The 16,863-nt window shown below is 39.2% G+C and overlaps 2 protein-coding genes and 1 long non-coding RNA gene across 4 annotated transcripts in view; 2 read left to right on the top strand and 1 right to left on the bottom strand.

Moving 5' to 3' along the window:
* Positions 1 to 11,522, top strand: part of LOC131795761 (ubiquitin carboxyl-terminal hydrolase 9X) — a 34,448-nt gene extending 22,926 nt beyond the window's left edge. Inside the window, exons 41-68 of one of the 2 annotated variants that reach the window (XM_059113374.2) lie at positions 99 to 251; positions 550 to 613; positions 733 to 879; positions 1,180 to 1,301; positions 1,721 to 2,016; positions 2,374 to 2,547; positions 2,973 to 3,114; positions 3,386 to 3,471; positions 3,591 to 3,682; positions 3,931 to 4,078; positions 4,735 to 4,813; positions 4,964 to 5,028; positions 5,123 to 5,211; positions 5,519 to 5,658; positions 6,004 to 6,092; positions 6,354 to 6,495; positions 6,608 to 6,707; positions 7,096 to 7,238; positions 7,582 to 7,755; positions 7,983 to 8,074; positions 8,170 to 8,230; positions 8,550 to 8,609; positions 8,912 to 9,020; positions 9,361 to 9,469; positions 9,839 to 9,932; positions 10,367 to 10,443; positions 10,646 to 10,715; positions 10,797 to 11,522. In XM_059113374.2, the coding sequence (XP_058969357.2) occupies positions 99 to 251; positions 550 to 613; positions 733 to 879; positions 1,180 to 1,301; positions 1,721 to 2,016; positions 2,374 to 2,547; positions 2,973 to 3,114; positions 3,386 to 3,471; positions 3,591 to 3,682; positions 3,931 to 4,078; positions 4,735 to 4,813; positions 4,964 to 5,028; positions 5,123 to 5,211; positions 5,519 to 5,658; positions 6,004 to 6,092; positions 6,354 to 6,495; positions 6,608 to 6,707; positions 7,096 to 7,238; positions 7,582 to 7,755; positions 7,983 to 8,074; positions 8,170 to 8,230; positions 8,550 to 8,609; positions 8,912 to 9,020; positions 9,361 to 9,469; positions 9,839 to 9,932; positions 10,367 to 10,443; positions 10,646 to 10,715; positions 10,797 to 11,000 (3,321 nt within the window). In that variant the 3' untranslated portion in view covers positions 11,001 to 11,522. Of the gene's footprint in view, positions 1 to 98; positions 252 to 549; positions 614 to 732; positions 880 to 1,179; positions 1,302 to 1,720; positions 2,017 to 2,373; positions 2,548 to 2,972; positions 3,115 to 3,385; positions 3,472 to 3,590; positions 3,683 to 3,930; positions 4,079 to 4,734; positions 4,814 to 4,963; positions 5,029 to 5,110; positions 5,212 to 5,518; positions 5,659 to 6,003; positions 6,093 to 6,353; positions 6,496 to 6,607; positions 6,708 to 7,095; positions 7,239 to 7,581; positions 7,756 to 7,982; positions 8,075 to 8,169; positions 8,231 to 8,549; positions 8,610 to 8,911; positions 9,021 to 9,360; positions 9,470 to 9,838; positions 9,933 to 10,366; positions 10,444 to 10,645; positions 10,716 to 10,796 lie in introns of both variants that reach the window. The other variant, XM_059113373.2, reaches the window with a different exon arrangement.
* Positions 11,318 to 12,598, bottom strand: LOC131795763 (uncharacterized). Its single transcript, XR_009341061.2, has 3 exons — positions 12,341 to 12,598; positions 11,709 to 11,898; positions 11,318 to 11,440 (listed from the first exon to the last, which is right to left on the bottom strand). It is a non-coding gene; the product is annotated as an uncharacterized lncRNA (long non-coding RNA).
* A 79-nt stretch (positions 12,599 to 12,677) lies between these two features.
* On the top strand, positions 12,678 to 16,534 carry LOC131795762 (diphosphoinositol polyphosphate phosphohydrolase 1). The gene is made up of 5 exons (XM_059113375.2): positions 12,678 to 13,066; positions 14,652 to 14,762; positions 14,968 to 15,012; positions 15,436 to 15,517; positions 15,970 to 16,534. Exons 1-5 carry the CDS (start codon positions 12,941 to 12,943, stop codon positions 16,167 to 16,169), a joined length of 564 nt encoding a protein of 187 aa, XP_058969358.1. The 5' UTR covers positions 12,678 to 12,940; the 3' UTR covers positions 16,170 to 16,534.
* Positions 16,535 to 16,863: the final 329 nt, after the last annotated feature.

Raw genomic sequence — 16,863 nt, 5'->3', positions numbered from 1 at the left:
TCTCGCTGTTCACTCCGCAGCGCTAACAAGAGCCTGTTCTCAGGCTATCACAGTACGAGTTTTACTAATGGCTGATTCATTTCTGTTGATTATTTCAGGATTTAGTGCTATCATCTGAGGAAGGTAGGTCTGCAGTGGATGACTCCCTGTTAGAAGGTCACCTTGGAGTTACAAGAGAATTGTTACTTTTCCAGTCAGCTCAGAAGAAATTTGCAATTGGCTCACAAAAGGATGGGCCTAACCTTATTAAGGTATAGATATCAAATAGACATTTTAGAAAATTTAACAATACTTTAGGCATCTTGAAATACAGCTGCCCATTGTATATGAATGAAACAGAATTGTTCAGTGTCGATTTTTGGTCTTGAACTTTTTTGCTTCTGTGGCCATTTTTGTAGAGTAATAAGTCTATTTTATTGTTAATTCAACAAACACGTAATAAAAAACCTGCATGTGAAGCAGATAATCTAGCCCACACTTACTACACTTTAGTAGGTCATTAAGTTTGTCGTTTTGTATTTGAATAAGTTGAAAATTGTTTCCTTCTAGGATCTTGTGGAGGATTTCATATTCCCTGCATCCAAGCTTATCATCGATGCTAGGAATGGTAATGGTAAGGAATTTAGTTTTGTTCCATGTTTTGCTTTTCAGAGCCAATTAACTGTTGATAGAAACTGGCTTTGGTTAGAATCTGCCATACCAGTATTGTAACCATGTAGTTTCTTTCGCTAGATGACGTCTGGAACAAAAGAGTCACAGCAATCTGCTCTACCCAGACCACGATGGTAGCTGCTTTTGATCTCTTGGTTGCTCTTTGCCGAGGCTGTGTTCAAAATCTTAAAGTCTTAGCTGACATCCTCACTGATTTCTACTACTCTGGTAAGAACTTTTTTTTTTTTTTTTTTACCACAGTCGTTTTTTGTTTGTTTGTGTCTTTGCCACAAGTAATTTCTGTTGCACGGACCCTTTGCAAGGACACTTGCCCCTCCCCGTCCGCCTGTCTTCACATTTAAGTGTGCTTCTGATGTAACCATCCTTTCGGTTACGAACAGAACCTAAATTATTTTGTCTTTTAATTTAATTCCTTTAAGGTTTTTCGTGAGAAACTAAGCAAGTCTCATCAGTTTTCTCCAACTTTCGCATAATGCGTTTTTATAATTTGAAATGTCTCTTGTGCAGGTGAGGACCCTCCTTTGACAGAATGGGAACATTTACCCCCGATTGGGCCACGCCCATCCAAAGGTTATGTGGGGCTCAAAAATGCAGGGGCTACATGTTACATGAATTCTGTAATTCAGCAGGTACGTATAATGTTTATTGTCTAAGTATTTTTCAATTTGTCTGCCTGTTGTAACTTTCCATGAAAGAGAGCCCTCAGTTCCCAGTGGAGTGAAAGTTTACACGTTAGTTGTTGACTTCTTTGGTGAGTTTTTTTAGGGGTGGTAAATGGTTGTCTAAAGCAGGTTAAATTTTAAGTGACTTAGTGAAAGCTAATGAAATCTGCGTGTAGAGTTGATGTTCCCACCAAACCCTAGTTGCAGTTTTTTCTTTAGTGCACCTTATTTACATGATATACGAAATAAAAATAATTAATATTCTGTGGTTTTTCAGATTACAATCGCTAATTTCATTTTACGAAGTGCTGTGAAATATAGGAATGTTTGTGTTATCTTTGTGTTAGGTATGACTGCGGCTAACACGTTAGCATGGCTTTTTTCAGCTTTTTATGATCCCTGAACTACGTGAGGGTGTTCTGAAAGTGGAAGGAGCTGCACAAAAAGAAGAAGAGGATGGTGTGGACGTGGAGGAGAAATCTGAGAGTGAGAACACCATAGACACTGGATATCAGTCTGAAGACAACAAAGACAATGATAAGGACACTGACACTAACGATAAAGAACTGGAGATAAAGAGATATCAAATCAGTGTGCTTAATCAGATTCAGTTCATCTTTGGACATCTGGCACAGAGTCAGCTGCAGTTCCATGTACCTCAAGGATTCTGGAAAACGTTCAAGTGAGTCCATCTTGCTTTTTTTGGATTTTTTTTATTAACTGAAGCCTTGTGAGTCCAAGACGCTGCCATTGTTTGGTGACTGGTCTATCTTACATACAAACTTTTTGCACAGTGAAGCCTTTTGACATTACAAGGATCAGTGAATGCAGGAAATGAATTAACCACGAACTATGAAATAGATTTCATCCAGATACGTTTTCATCAGAACCAGTGATGAACATTTTCCATTCAAAGCTGGTTTTCTGTATGAATGTTGATTTCTTTAATGTCAGTCAACTTTGTTTGGCGTAAATGATGTTACTTTAATAAATGGTGTTCCTGCTGGTAGAGTTTGATTCTTATATCGTTACTTTGCAGGTTGTGGGGTGAACCAGTAAATTTACGCGAACAGCATGATGCTCTGGAGTTTTTCAATAATTTGGTCGATAACTTGGATGAAGGTCTAAAAGCGCTGAGTGGCGACCCGCTGTTTTCCAACATACTGGGCGGTAGCTTTGCTGATCAAAAGATTTGTAAAGGATGTCCTCATAGGTGCGTATGGACATCATTCTTTCCAACGAAAAAATTCAACGTGCTAAGTATCCTCTGATCAATTGGCATTTGACTTGTATTTCTACATCCACTTTGTATGAAATTAGTGTTAAGTTCACCTCGGCCTTTGTACAGCAGAGGTCATTAGTATGAGGCAGTACACACATATCAGCCCATCGTTGTAGAACTAAAACACTGCGAATTATCTTACTAACGTTACTCTGGACAAAACGTGACAACACTGTTGCATGATAGTTTATTTGTATCGCCATTAATTCCATTGTGTCCTCTACCTTTCCTTGATGTACATTGGGTTCTGTTGCATGTTATATTATCCTTGCTGCAATCCTCTCTACCACCAACTGTATTCTCAGACGTCATGGTTTTTTAATTGTAATTTAGTCATGTGATTCGTTTTACTTCAGGTATTCCCGTGAAGCACCATTCATTGCTCTGAATGTGGACATTCGTAATCATCAGAGTTTAGTGGATTCTTTGGAACAGTTTGTTAAGGGAGATTTGTTGGAGGGCGCCAATGCTTACCACTGTGAAAAGTGTGATAAAAAGGTCATTATTATTTCTGCTGTTCTTTTAACCTTAGTTTGATACTCGTGTATTTCACAGTTCCTTTATGGTCAGATACATTACGATTTTAACGCATATGTTGTGGAAAAAATATTAACAAAACAGGGTGACATCAACAGTTGTACTGGTGAAGTCGATTGATGCGTGTGGTTTGAGGAATAAGAGCAGAAAGTGTCCGGATTTACTTGCAAGGTTAATGTGTTGACTAGTTTGCGTGAGTAATGAATGTTATTTACTGTCCTGTTAAATTTAGGTTGACACAGTCAAACGAATGTGCATCAAAAAGCTTCCTCGAGTACTGGCAATTCAGTTGAAGCGCTTTGACTATGACTGGGAAAGGTAACTTAGAGTCCTTTACACAGCTCCACTTGTTTTATTCTTCATGACTTTTATTGACTCTTATCTTAAGCAGTGATTTATTTGTTCCTCTCTCTCCCTCTCCCTTTCTCCCTCCCCAGAGAGTGTGCTGTTAAATTCAATGATTACTTCGAGTTTCCACGTGACATGGATATGGAGCCTTTCACAGAGCTTGGTCTTGCAAAGCTTCAAGGTATGTTCACACATCAGATTAAAGAACCCTTATAAATCCTTGTTACTTGGAAGTCTTTCACCAGCCTTTTGAGTGTTTTTGAGAAAAATCGTTTCTTCTGATTTGGTTTTCAAACACACTCACTAATGCCGGATACGATGGAAGACTCGCACTTACCATAACTATTTGATATACCTTGTGAAGTGAATACTTTACTTTCGTTCTCTTGTGTGATTGGTAAACTTAGTTCAACGGAATGTTTGCTTCAGGTGAGATCGCTGAAAACTCAACTGATGGTGAAGCAGAGGAAGAAATAAAGAGTGAAACAACACGCAGCACGAAGTACCGGCTGGTGGGAATCTTGGTCCACAGTGGACAAGCTAGTGGTGGACATTATTACTCTTATGTCTTGCAGAGGTAGAACTCATTTTACAACCTGTATGCTGTTAAGCTTTCAGTTGCTTTCGTCTTTTTTGCTGCTAGAGAAGTTTTTAGGTACACGATTTAATCAGGATTTGTAAAACAGACGAGAGTGAAATACCAGCAAGTGATACAGAACGATGAAATTAGAAGGCTTTGCTGCTTGATTAAGGTCTCCTTAAGCGTGTATAGTCATTGTACTTTCTGTATATAGAGAAGTTTTCCAATGGCTTTTGCGTTGAAATTACCGAAAATGCTGAAGACTTCTTGAACGTAAAGTAAGATTTCATTGATAGTTAAGAGCCTAGGACAAAGGAAAAGAATCTGAGTCCCCTACACGAAATCGAAAACCAGACTTTTAGAATCAGTACTCCGACCACTAAGCTCTCGAGAACTCTGTGGTGAGCCAAGCTATTACTAGCTTCATATGTGACATGCGCTATGTACTAGAATCAGCAGTTGGCGAAAAGAATTTCTCCATTATGTTTGAGGTCTCTGGTTTTTTTTTCGTTCTTGGTAAAATACCAATATTGAAATATTGTGCGATTATTTGGCAGGTACATCTCAATGTTAAGTGTGTGTTTGGTTAGATCTAGAAAAATCCTGTTTGTTTCTAGCATCGGCTAATTCTGTAGTTGCTTTTTTGTTTCCAGAGTTTCTCCAGATAACGTTCCGAAATGGTACAAGTTTGACGATGGCGAGGTCTCAGAATGCAAAATGGATGATGAGGAGGTGCAGGCTCTCGTTACTTTGTGAAATAATATTTTGGTGAATAGGATAAAGGTGTGGCTCGTACATGTGCGAGCAATCATCAATGTGACTTTCGCGAACATTTCAAATTCAAATAATGAAACTGAATGATACATGTTTTTTAACTGATAGGAACTGAAGACTCAGTGCTTTGGAGGTGATTACATGGGTGAAGTGTTTGATCACATGTTAAAAAGGTGCGCAAAATCGCTGGGTTCTTACACTCGTGTTATTCTTGTTACGGTTCAGTCAAAGTCACTTACTCATTTTGTTTGCTAGGATGTCATACAGAAGGCAAAAGAGATGGTGGAATGCATACATCTTGTTTTATGAACGCCTTGATGTCATGGATATAAGCAGAACTGTCGATGTTGACAGAAGTGAGTACTGATTTCATAAAAACTGAAAACGATATATACATTAGCTTTGGGACGTGATCTTCTTCAGTTAGAATATGATTGTCACCCGAAATCCTCTCTTGTGCAAGGTACGCAACACTTCAAGGAAATCTCCCGTGACATAATTTTACCTTTGTTTTCATTCCGTGCGTATCTGTTGATATGTTGCTATAAGTGTCCTTGTCGTTTATCATGGTATGTTGAAATGAAACAGCATACCCAAGAACTTTCATATTTTAAAAAGAGACGTGTTTGTATGATTATTTCACTTAATTGCTCTGTGTCTTAGATTGTTGGATGCCACCAGCAATAAAGAGAGCAGTTCGTAAACAGAACGTGCACTTTCTTCACAACCGAATCCAGTACAGCAGTGAATATTTCCAGTTCATGAAGAAGCTGGTAACCGCTAATGCTGCTCTGGAAAATTCGGTGAGTACGTTGAACGTCAGCATTGTATCTTGCCTCAGCACTAGCTAACGAAAGTGTTTCACTAGGCGATAACTCTACACAATACTACTGTTACACGTTCAAACCTGTACAAGTCTCGTACTTGTGAAAATAGAACTCAACGATTCAACTAGCGGTTGTTAAATTAAATGAAGCGTGTAATTTAGTAACAAGAGCCGAACTTTAGGACGCTGAAGGCTGAAAAAAAATGAAAATAAAAAGATTAGATAAATGAAAAACCCAGGTTACCGCCGCGACAAGTTCCCTGCTGGGAAATAGACACAAGAAGGAAAAACTTTGTAATATATGTACTTTTTCGTTCTATAGGCGGAAATGGAGCCTTTAGCAATGACCAGCATTCAGTTGGTTTCCAAGTTCCTTTTCACCACTGGCTTCCGAACCAAGAAAACCATCAGGTCATTACTGAATTGTCAACATTATATACCACCTGGTTTCCTTCACTTATAGCGTCGTTTTCATTGTGTATCTTTACCTCTGTAGTGAATACTCGATATCACGATAACATAGATATTAAACACTTTGACACAACGAGTGGCGCAACTCAATAACGCTTACTGTGTATGAAACCTGCTCTGACTGAATGAACGCAATCTTTAATGATATGATTTACTGAATGGAATGAGGAGTTAATTGTTGTTCGTTTGAACCTGTCGCAGGGGTCCAGCGGGTGAATGGTACGATGCTGTGTGTGTCTTACTCAGACAGAGTAAGGCTGTCCGGGAGTGGTTCGCCAAGTTTGTGTTGTTCTCTCACCCTGATCGCTTTTCAGAATATTTATTGGAGTGCCCCAGTGGAGAGGTAAGATATTATTTTCCTTCTATACAATTTGGTTTGATTTATTTCATTTCGTGCACGGGGACAGAATGTTCGTGTTTCATTGTTCCGGTGTCCATTTCTTTGTGTTTTGTAGGTACGAAGTGCCTTTGCTAAGATTTTGGTGTTTTTAGCTCACTTCTCTCGTCAGGACGGTCCGTGCTATCCGTACCCGGACGACAATAAACAGGAATCAGGTTTGTTAATTACAAAAAGCGTGTTTGAGTCACATGGTTAATAGTGGAAATGTGATGTTATGTTTTATTTTTATATTACAACACAATACGCATGCCTGAGGCTGCTTGAGGTTGGGTTTTTCGATAAATGGTGATAACTACTGCAGTGCCTATTCTCATCACACCGTAATCCTCATAAGGGATTTGCTGCAAATTCGCTTATATCGTGCGATAACTGTTTTATGCAATATTGCGCCACAACGAACGTTTAGTGATGTTTTGAGTTTATTTAGTGTATTCGCTACCAACTGTCGCTCCGTTGAAAGGCGTTAGCTCTTCAAAAAAATTCAATGGATTTGCGTAAAGATACATGTAAAATGCTTTTTTTCGTTGTCGTGCCGTTCTGTAGATCTTGACAACAAAGCGACCTTGAGTGACCATATCCTAAGTGCTGTTCTTGGATTACTGAAGAAAGAGGTTCCGGAGCACGGCCGTCACTTACAACAATACTTTCACTTCTTTCTCATGTACTCCACTATTGGCCCACCCGAGGTATGAAACAGTATCATAGATGTCGTGCTATGAATTAGATCAAAAGTGGTCCCATCTAGCAAAATACATCAAGCAAGAAGTTTTCATTGTTCTGCTAATCCAGAGAATGTCTGCTTTGTGGTAATAATGATTTTGGGCTATTTCTGTGAGCGATACTAGTACGAATGTGCAAAGCTTAAAATAACTCTTATGCTGACTTAAACAGACTATTTTAGCAGACCAAGTTTTAATTTTGTTGTTATCATTGTTATCATTATCATTATTATTATAATCATTAATTTTTAGCATTTTAATTATCCTGTCTTCGTATTCACAAGTAACTTATTTTCTTTCTTCTTGACAGAGACTTCAACTCTTACAACTTGGTGTTCCGGCAACTTTCATGTTGGTGGCATTGGACGAGGGTCCAGGCCCTCCCATTCGTTACCAGTATGCTGAACTGGGAAAACTTTACTCGGTTGTGTCTCAGTTAGTTCGCTGCTGTGACGTTTCGGCCAGAATGCGCTCTTCTGTACCGGTGAGGAATCCTGTAACTTGCAAGAATTGTATAATTAGGATTCTCCTCGCATCATATGTGCTACTGAATGACCGAATGTAAAAAAAGTTTGTAATTCAGCCTTGAAATAAAAAAGGCAACAACGAGCGAAAATAAAAGTGTTTTATGTAACGGCAGATGAGGATTTCCAAGAATTTTTGTCGTTGGAATCTTATCGCTAACACTGAAGTTGTCGTTGGTATTTTCAGAACACGCAGCCAAGAGCGAATCCGTTTGATGAAGGGCATCCAGTAATGGAGATTCAGCCTGTTGTGGCAGACATTCTGTTCACCAAGGCCACGTTAGTGTGTTGTTGGTGTTATTACTGCTATTATTGTTGTTGTTGTTTTTATTTTTCTCTCTCTTTTTATCACGACTTTTTTAATTGACCCACAGATACTTAAAGAAAGTGATTGAAGACAGCACAACTTCAGAAGACACTCTGAAACTGTTAAGAGTAAGTACATGACAGCCTTCCCTACTTGTTTTGATAACTTATAGCTCTTTAAACAGACTTCAACTATTTGGTCAACAAGATAATTTGGATTTTATCAACTGAGTTGTTAATGTAAATTGGCCACTGTAAAGAGTTTTAAAGTTGACGTTTCGAGCGTTTGCCCTTCGTTAGATCGAAAGATAAAGGGCTAACGCTTGTAACATCAGCTTTGAAACTCTTTACATAAGTGCTTTACTTAAGTGTAGTTACCGGAGAGAATTGCATCCAGGCCTGCATCAAAACCTTTGTTATCTAATCCAGCACCTGTGATTATTTTCAGTTTTGCTGTTGGGAAAATCCACAGTTCTCACGGATAGTACTGAGCGAACTTCTCTGGCAGGTAAGTGTGGTATCCTTGTGTATTCGTTGATATACTTATATTTTTTGTCGTAAGTTAACCCTTTTGCTTTTGTCCTCTTTTTGAATTTTTTTCTTTAATTAGTTTCTTGGTGTTACGGATAAATTTCTATCATCAATTGAGGTTAAAAGAAAAATAGGAAAAAAGACGCTGAACGATGCCAGAACCTGAACAAAACAGCTAACAAAGTGTAGCTTCTATTCCATTAAGAAGCGCTATCCGCCCTATCTTTTCATCTTTTTACTCATCTTTGTACTATCTTTTTACTTATCCCTTGTTCTAAGGTGGCATTTTCGTACACATATGAGCTGCGACCATACCTAGACTTGCTTCTGCAAATGATGCTTATAACAGACTCCTGGCAGAGTCACAGAATTCATAACACTCTTAAAGGTAACAACAGTGGTTGATTTACACATGTTGCTCTTTGTTTAACAAAGCCATTTCGTAATTTCGGTGCATTACCAGATTAACTTCTACATTCATGCGAGAACCCCCATAGTAACATTTGTTCGTGTGAACTTTTTTTAAATCGCCGATTCCGTCTTTCCCGAGAACGTCAATCACGCGTGAGGCCATCTCGAAGTTCAGTGTCAAATGAGTGCTTTTCAGATTTAGAAAGGAAAGTAGTAACGGCTCAGACGAACAAAACATTTTAAACACAACAAGTTTTCTTAGTGAAACGGATTCCCTCTTCTTTTGGATTTGAATGCTGATATATTTGTTTGTCCAGGAATTCCAGACGACAAAGAAGGTTTATTTGACACAATTCAGCGCTCGAAGAATCATTATCAGAAGAGAGCGTATCAATGCATCAAGTTCATGGTCACACTCTTTTGCAGGTCAGTAAGTAATTGTTGGAACATAACATTCAAACATCTGGTTACCAAGAAAGAAACCCAAAAAAATTGGCCACGGCCGTTGCAACAGTTCCTTCGGGCTCTGATTCTGTCCACTATTGTGGGGCAAACACCCTTGTATGTTATTAACCCTTGAGAGTGATTAGTAACTAATATCTCCCATCAGCATCACCCGTAAAACAAACATTGATCATCCACTAAGGGGTTCTTGGTTTTAAACCAAATACTCCTTGTTAGTACCATAGGAAATGTATGGAAAAAATTATGGAGAAAATGTACACTGATGTTAGGGTGTAAAGGGTTGATTAGATACAAAGCTTTTAATCGCTTCCTTTGTATTTGTTTCCTCAGCTGTCCCCTCGCGCACCAGATTCTCATGACGGCACAGGACCTCCGCCGGAAGTGGACATGGGCAGTAGAGTGGCTTAATGACGAACTGGAGAGGGTTAGTTCTCTCCCACATTGGTTTCCTTCTTTTACGTTGTATCATAATGAAATATTTATTACTGAAGTATTTAATTCCATTTTAGGACTACATTTTAGTTTCTACATTCTAGACGAGTCTTTCACGAGACATTCTTTCATATTTCGAGAAAACGTAATTTTACTTAGGAAAACGTTTCGCTCGTAGCTTCTCTATCATTTTAGCTACCAATTGTTTATTGAAAACTGCTCCGTGTATCGGCTTCATTTTTCGAATTATTGTTCATGCTATGATTGTAATCATAACAATTACTATTTCTTTATTACTTTGTTTCATCCGGACATTTCTAGCTGTTGTTTGTACAATAAAACTTGCTACAAAACTGTCAATGCTCGCGATTGCTGCGCAGACAACATTGAATTCTGACCCGTCGTTGTATTTTAATTACTTTCCAGAGACCGTACACCGGAGGCACGTCTTACACGTACAACAACTGGTCACCACCGGCGCAGTCCAATGAGACTTCCAATGGGTACGTCGCCGCCTGCCTTCTTTGTTTTTATTTACTTTATAAGACATTGCCAAGTTGAGCATAAGTCAGTTCAAGAGTTTGAATGAAACTGCAAGAAATATAGGAAATTTGCGTTTCTATACAATTTTCCAAAATTACGTGCTTTTTGTTTGAAATTAATTGTTTTTTTATATTATTAATTTTTGAAAAAAAATTAATCCAGGTACTTCCTTGAACGATCACACAGTGCACGACTCACACTCGCCAAGGCCTGCGAACTGTGTCCAGAAGAGGTAAAGTGTTCTGTTTGTTTATTTTATATCTTTGAACACAACATCAGAATATTCACCCTTATTGTCTCTGTACTTTCTCAGGACCAAGAAGAGCCCGAGGGGGATGTAGAAGGGGAAAATGGGACCTCTGCAGACGAGGCTTCCCCAAATGCTGAGCGCTCGAGTCCCCGACGGAATTCTGAAGACCAGTCTTCTCCGATCACTGAACAGATTCCACCCTTAGACAATAGTGATACTGTTGATAATGAATCCACGACCAAGCTGCTAAATGAGGAGTCCGACTGAGCACTAAGTGTGGTAGAGCCTAATGGATATTTCTGTAAACTGCAGTAGCCATCACTGGGCTGTTGTCTACCGGTTGGTATCTCCATGGCAACTAGCAAGCCACGATTGCGTGGATACAGTGGCATTTGTCACACTCTGACCCAATCCTATCACGGACAAGAGACACCGCCTCCGTACTTGGACGTATTTACTTTGATTGTTACAATACCTTGGAGTCGAAGTGGAAAATGCTAATTTATTTTTTTATTTAATGTAGAGGGCCGTTTACTTTGACATAACGACTCAGTTTTGTAGTATTTTCAGATGGTGTTTATATGCGATGCTCGATTGTGGTGTAGTTTCAATCCGTTGTCTTTGTGTAGCCCTCTCTCTTTCAGTCTGACGGGGATAGAATAATCACAAGCCCGATCAGCATCCGTTTGTCAAGAATTCTCTGTGTTCTGTAAAAATTTTAAGAGAAAAAAAATGGAATAATTCTAGAGCCTATAAAAAGTACCAAATAGAAGTATTGTCACCTGTTCATTTCTTGTGGTCTATTTCTTGAGTGAGAGGAATAGCGAAGTAGGTAGATGGGAAAGGTTTTGGTAGGTTGTATTTTGACTGAAGGAGCTCTAGTTCCCACCGTGGTGGCGATTTGCGGTTGGGTACCAAAACTAATGCCCTTTTAATTTTGAAGGCTCTCAGCTTTTTTAAACACTCGAACCTCACCAGATAGCGAACAGTGACGTAACTAAACAGATGTCTCGGTTCCATTCAGCACCCAGGGAATAGCTCCTCCAATGGACTTTAATGGAAAATGCCTTGCATGTGTTTTTTTTGGTTGTTTGTTTCCGTGTTCTATTACTTTTCTCGCCGTCCGTGTCCTCCAGATTCTCGTTAAGAGTCGTATTTGTTAAACCTACAGAGTACATAAAAGTACTTGCATGCAAAATGCGATCTTTACTAGCTAGATCCACGACAATAGGGAGGTAAAGGTTTAATAGAAAGCAGTCTATTATGATTTTTTTACACCTGGTGGACATCACATATGTCATATGCACACTTTTGATGAGACTGAAATTTACGCTTCTCATTGTTAGGCATGATAAGGTTTGTGCATGGTGTCTTGTGCAAGATATGTTGCGCAAGATGGGTGCATGGATGGTCTGGCGAGCTCGTAACATTAAACTTCGTGGGATTTTCGCTTCATTCTCGTTCTTTTTTTTTTTTCAATTTTGATCAAGAATTTTTTTGGCAAATGATGCAATCTGGTTCTCAAACTTGATTAGTTCTCGAGTGTGGTTTTCCGAAAACAGCAAGCTTTAAACCCTATGTCGCAGATTTCAGAAATGTTAACTTACCCAAAAGTCTCTAGAAGAGGGTGTAGAGGAATCTCAGCTTCGGCCGAATATCTACAACGCACCGCGAAATGTCTTTGCTATTCGAGATCTCAGCACGTGTTCTACGGAGGAAATTTGCACCCTCTGCGTAACGCAGCTCAGGATCGGGTACGACGTCTACTTTACAACCAGAAAACATCGATCTCGGTGGACTGATCAGCACCACGTAAACAATACAAAGAATAAGCCCCATGTTTTTATGTATTAGCTGTCCCAATCCTAAAGAGATTAAGTGTTAAAGAGCTTTAATTTCCATATTAGAGAACAAAGGTCAGTTGGGAATTCAGTACAGCGAAATTTGTGGTCGTGTCGATCAGCTGACTTCCTTCCCTTGTATAGTTTGTGTGCTTCTTTATTTTAATTGCAACATCGCACGATGAGAAACTTCATGCCTCGAGCCGCCCGTATGACACTTCAGAAAACGTGCTAGAATGTTTACACGGAAGTGACGCCGTGTTTTGAAGCCTGAGTCGAGTCACGTACTTGTACTGTTGCTGGATAGGACATACACAAAGCTATTGTCTTAGCTTTAAATCATAATTTATCAACCTTCGCTGAAGGATGTTGGAGCATGCAATCAGAATGAAAGAGCGAGTTGGATCAGCGAACAAGCTTCGGAATTATGATACGGACGGCTACATAAAGCGGGCCGGCTGCATATGCTTCAGAACAAACCATGCAAAGGAAGTAAGTGATTTTGTATTACAACTTCTTCACTAACTCAATTAGTGGTACCTCATCCTACCGATGCGAAATAAAGTGGATGTATCTAAAAACATCATGATCTTGACAACAGCTCTACAGCTCTCCTTAAATGGAGTTGAAAGGCCCAAAAGGGTAACACCGCTAGAGATGGAGAACACATCATTGACATGTTAATTTTCCTAGAGTTATTGCGACATCCTGTAGAGTGCAAATGCTGTAAAACCATTCTTGCTGTTCATGGATTGTGAGCAAGATGATCGGAATTGAGCGTTGGAAGCAATCTCTTCCTTTGTATTACGTTCAACTCTGTACGTAGGGCATTGTTAGAACATTCGATCATGCCCAATATATTTGTTTACAGCCAGCAAAATGTTTGTTTTCAACTATTTTAATCAACTTTGATAACTAACTCAAAGCGGTGCTCGATGGTCTGCTTAACTTAAGGCAAACAAGTTCTTTCATCACAAAAATCAGCGCAAACGAATCGAAATAATATGTTCTGATGATGATAACAATGTTCTTCAATATGATCGGGTTGAAATAGCAATCCTTCGTTTGACAGATGCCATGCTGAAGCGTGTAGCTTCCTAATCTTGCTCTGCTGAGCACAGTCACAGTTTTGTTAAAGGGCAGCTTCATCGTATACAGGCTCTACAACATTAAAGATTAATTTTTATTAATCGAATTTGCTCTCTCGGTTTTTGTTTTTTTCTTTGGGGGGGGGGTCAAAGTTTTTGACTTGAATAGTTGAACTTTTGGCGATTACATGACAGTCTTAGTCACGTGTATTGCTACTTTCTCCCTGCCACTCTTAATGTTTCCAATGGACCTGTGGAAGAGGGCAGGCTTTGTCTTATCTCTCAGTACCCACTACAATGATTGGTCAATTTACGAATAGATAGTGTAAAGCTGTTTTTGTTGCCAAGATTGTTCTTATTCTTCATTGATAGAAGGCACTTTGAGATCTTTTGTCTATCCTAACTTCTGTGCTGAGCGTGCAGACGACAGTGCGATTCTCAACGTCGAATTTTTCGTTGTGTCAGTCATTTGAAGCCTTCCACGTGGCTAAAAAGCTCGTTCTCCGAAACCTAAAGACGTACAGTAGAAGTTAAATGGGTTTCTTGGTTACTCTACCGTCTCTGTCCTTACTGATGAAATTACGGATCTCAGTTTTTTCCCAGTGTTATTTATGGAAATCAGCACGGTCCCCAGACTCCCCATATGGCCTGTAAAAATTATCTTCACCACAAAATCGTAGTTCAGTAAAAATAATTGAAAAACAAATCCAACCGTAAAGAAGGAAGGAAGGTCGTTAGAGATTTAGGAGATTGCTTTTGATTGGAACTAGAATAGTTCTGGCTTAATTAGGCCTATAAAAAGTTGCTGAAAAAAAAATAATTTCACAAGATACATAAACCATAGACTTTATGTAGTACTAAGAATTACTGCGTTTGATCAGTTCCTCCTCAATGGGGTTTGAATGTTCGCTCTTAGGCATCGTTCTGTGCACACGCCTTCATCTTTGTCATTAACCATTGACCTGACGTGCACGTTTTGTTTTGAACAGATTCTGTTGGTAACAAGCAACAGGTATCCAGATAAGTGGATAGTGCCAGCGGGAGGAGTAGAAGCTGGAGAAAGATTCCAAGATGCAGCTGTTCGAGAGGTTTTTGAGGAAGTGAGTCGATTGTGTTAATGGTCCACTATTAACCGATCCAGGATTTTTTTTTGCTGCTGTGCGCACTTATCGTTCGCCTGGCGTTTGCTTCGAAGAGACCTTCTCCATAGGGATCAGATAAATTATCATTTATTATTACATGTAGCATAAATAGTACTCTTTCTTTATTCCCTAAACGGGCAGTGTAACTTACTTTTAATTTCAGGCTGGAGTGCGTGGAAATATTATGCAGTGTCTTGGAGTGTTTCAGGTATTTGAAATGTGCGACTTCTGTAGACTCTTTACAGGTTATATTCTCTTTAAGTTAGTTTCCGTGATACCCTCTTTCCAAATTAGGTTAGAAAAGAAAAGTGGCACTTAGTATGTCACTCTTGTTTTATGAAATCTGTCACTAAACAGTGCAAAGGTTAAATGGCTGTTCTTTGCTGCAAAAGGTAACGAGACAAATCTTTGCCAGATGTCAGTTTGACATGATAGAATCAAGCATGACGTGCTAATTCCCTCAATCATCCGATGGGATGCGCACGTTTTCACTTCGTCGCGGAAATGGGAAATCAGATTTTGTCACGAAAACATACCACTTTTAAGCATTGCTATTTTGTGCTCATCGTCCACCAAAAATTGTTGTTCTAAACTGTCTGATTTACTGCAAATTTCTATATCCTGACACTAGAATGAAACAAGCAAGACAAGAACAAAGATGTATGTTCTGCATGTAACAGAAGAGTGTGATTACTGGGATGACGCCGCAAAAGGTATCTCTTGTTACGTTCTGACGTGGATCTGCTGGAAACGTGCCGTATAGGAAAACTATGGGGAAGAGCCATTTACCAATGACACATCACGAAACCTCAAATGCCCAAAAAAATTTGAGATCTTTCTGAGAAGAATATCTTATCTAGTTTGATTTTCAATCTGGTAAAGTTTCTTCTTAATCAGAATGAAAAGTACTTGTCAATAAGTGAGTTACGTCGAGGCATTAAAAAGCAACCTATATCAGAAAATAGGCTTTGGTTAGTCATCGTGGTAGATAACCCTTTCAAAAGAGAAATGTAATCGATTGTCTCACGATGCGAGATGCTTTGGATGTGGACGCGACGTTTCGACTGAATACTGTTAGTATGCGTCACCTATATGCGTGGTGCTTAGCTGTATTGTTCAACCTGTTGTCTGAAATTAATTATGCTTTGTTTTTCGCGTATTTCAGGGCGAAGGAGAGGTTGGTTCTCAATACTCAAGGCATGGGAACTACTCTCTCACAGACCTTGTCAACAGTTGTACCTGCGTGATGTTATGAAGATCGATGAACAAAATCAGTGGCTCTATGACTCACCGATCCGGTTCTCTGCGCCACTCGTCATTAACGAATCACGAAACAACCAATCAAACGCTGAAGTTTCGCCGTAGCATGTAAAGTAAAACCTTTAAAAATATTCTTTTGGTAATGATCATCACTGTCCTAGGCGTGACAAGAGTTATTTGGAATCAATCACTGGACTGGATGTAATTTAGTCGCGAACGGTTGCGAAAGAATTGTGAATACTTTCATCATTTAGTGAGGATCGCTGGGAGGTCTTACACTAATTTGGGTGTGATTTTACTCACAAGTGGTCGAGAAATTATTGTATATAGTTTGTTTCATCAATACTCTGAACACATCCTAAATTACTGAATCAATCATAAATTATTGTCGGGTATAACGATTGAAGGCAAAGGCGGAAGAATTTTGTGCATAAGCCGTTACATTCCTTAATGAACTTCAGGAATCTTCACTTTGTTTGCTTGTTATTCACTCGTTTTAAAAATAAAAGGTTCCTTCCGAAAACATCCGAATAGTCCAAGATCACTAGTGTTTTCTTCAAAGATGGAAATATTAAACATACCTCAGATTTAGGAACTAATTTAGCAACGTACATGCGCACTGAATCGATTAATTTTAGGCGCTAAGTCAAGCAGATATCCTTTTCAAACTCCGTTGGATACGGATTGTGGGGATAACTAAATGACAAACAATTGATCACCTTCAGGGAGGAAGAAGCAGATTTAGGCTGCAAATGACAACTAGTGGTAGAGAATAGTCGAGTTCCGAGGCTCGTAAGCT

The sequence above is a fragment of the Pocillopora verrucosa genome, chromosome 6 (assembly GCF_036669915.1).
Source record: "Pocillopora verrucosa isolate sample1 chromosome 6, ASM3666991v2, whole genome shotgun sequence".
NCBI classification, from domain to species: domain Eukaryota; kingdom Metazoa; phylum Cnidaria; class Anthozoa; order Scleractinia; family Pocilloporidae; genus Pocillopora; species Pocillopora verrucosa.
The sequence above is the reverse complement of the archived record's forward strand: the minus strand, read 5'-3'. Positions and strand labels throughout refer to the sequence as shown.

Bases quoted from the DNA above. Each gene is read 5' to 3' on its own strand.
- LOC131795762 (XM_059113375.2), top strand. From the start codon at position 12,941: ATGTTGGAGCATGCAATCAGAATGAAAGAGCGAGTTGGATCAGCGAAC. The intron at 13,067-14,651 runs GTAAGTGATTTT...TGTTTTGAACAG, and splicing joins GAACAAACCATGCAAAGGAA to ATTCTGTTGGTAACAAGCAA. The intron at 14,763-14,967 runs GTGAGTCGATTG...TTTTAATTTCAG, and splicing joins TTCGAGAGGTTTTTGAGGAA to GCTGGAGTGCGTGGAAATAT.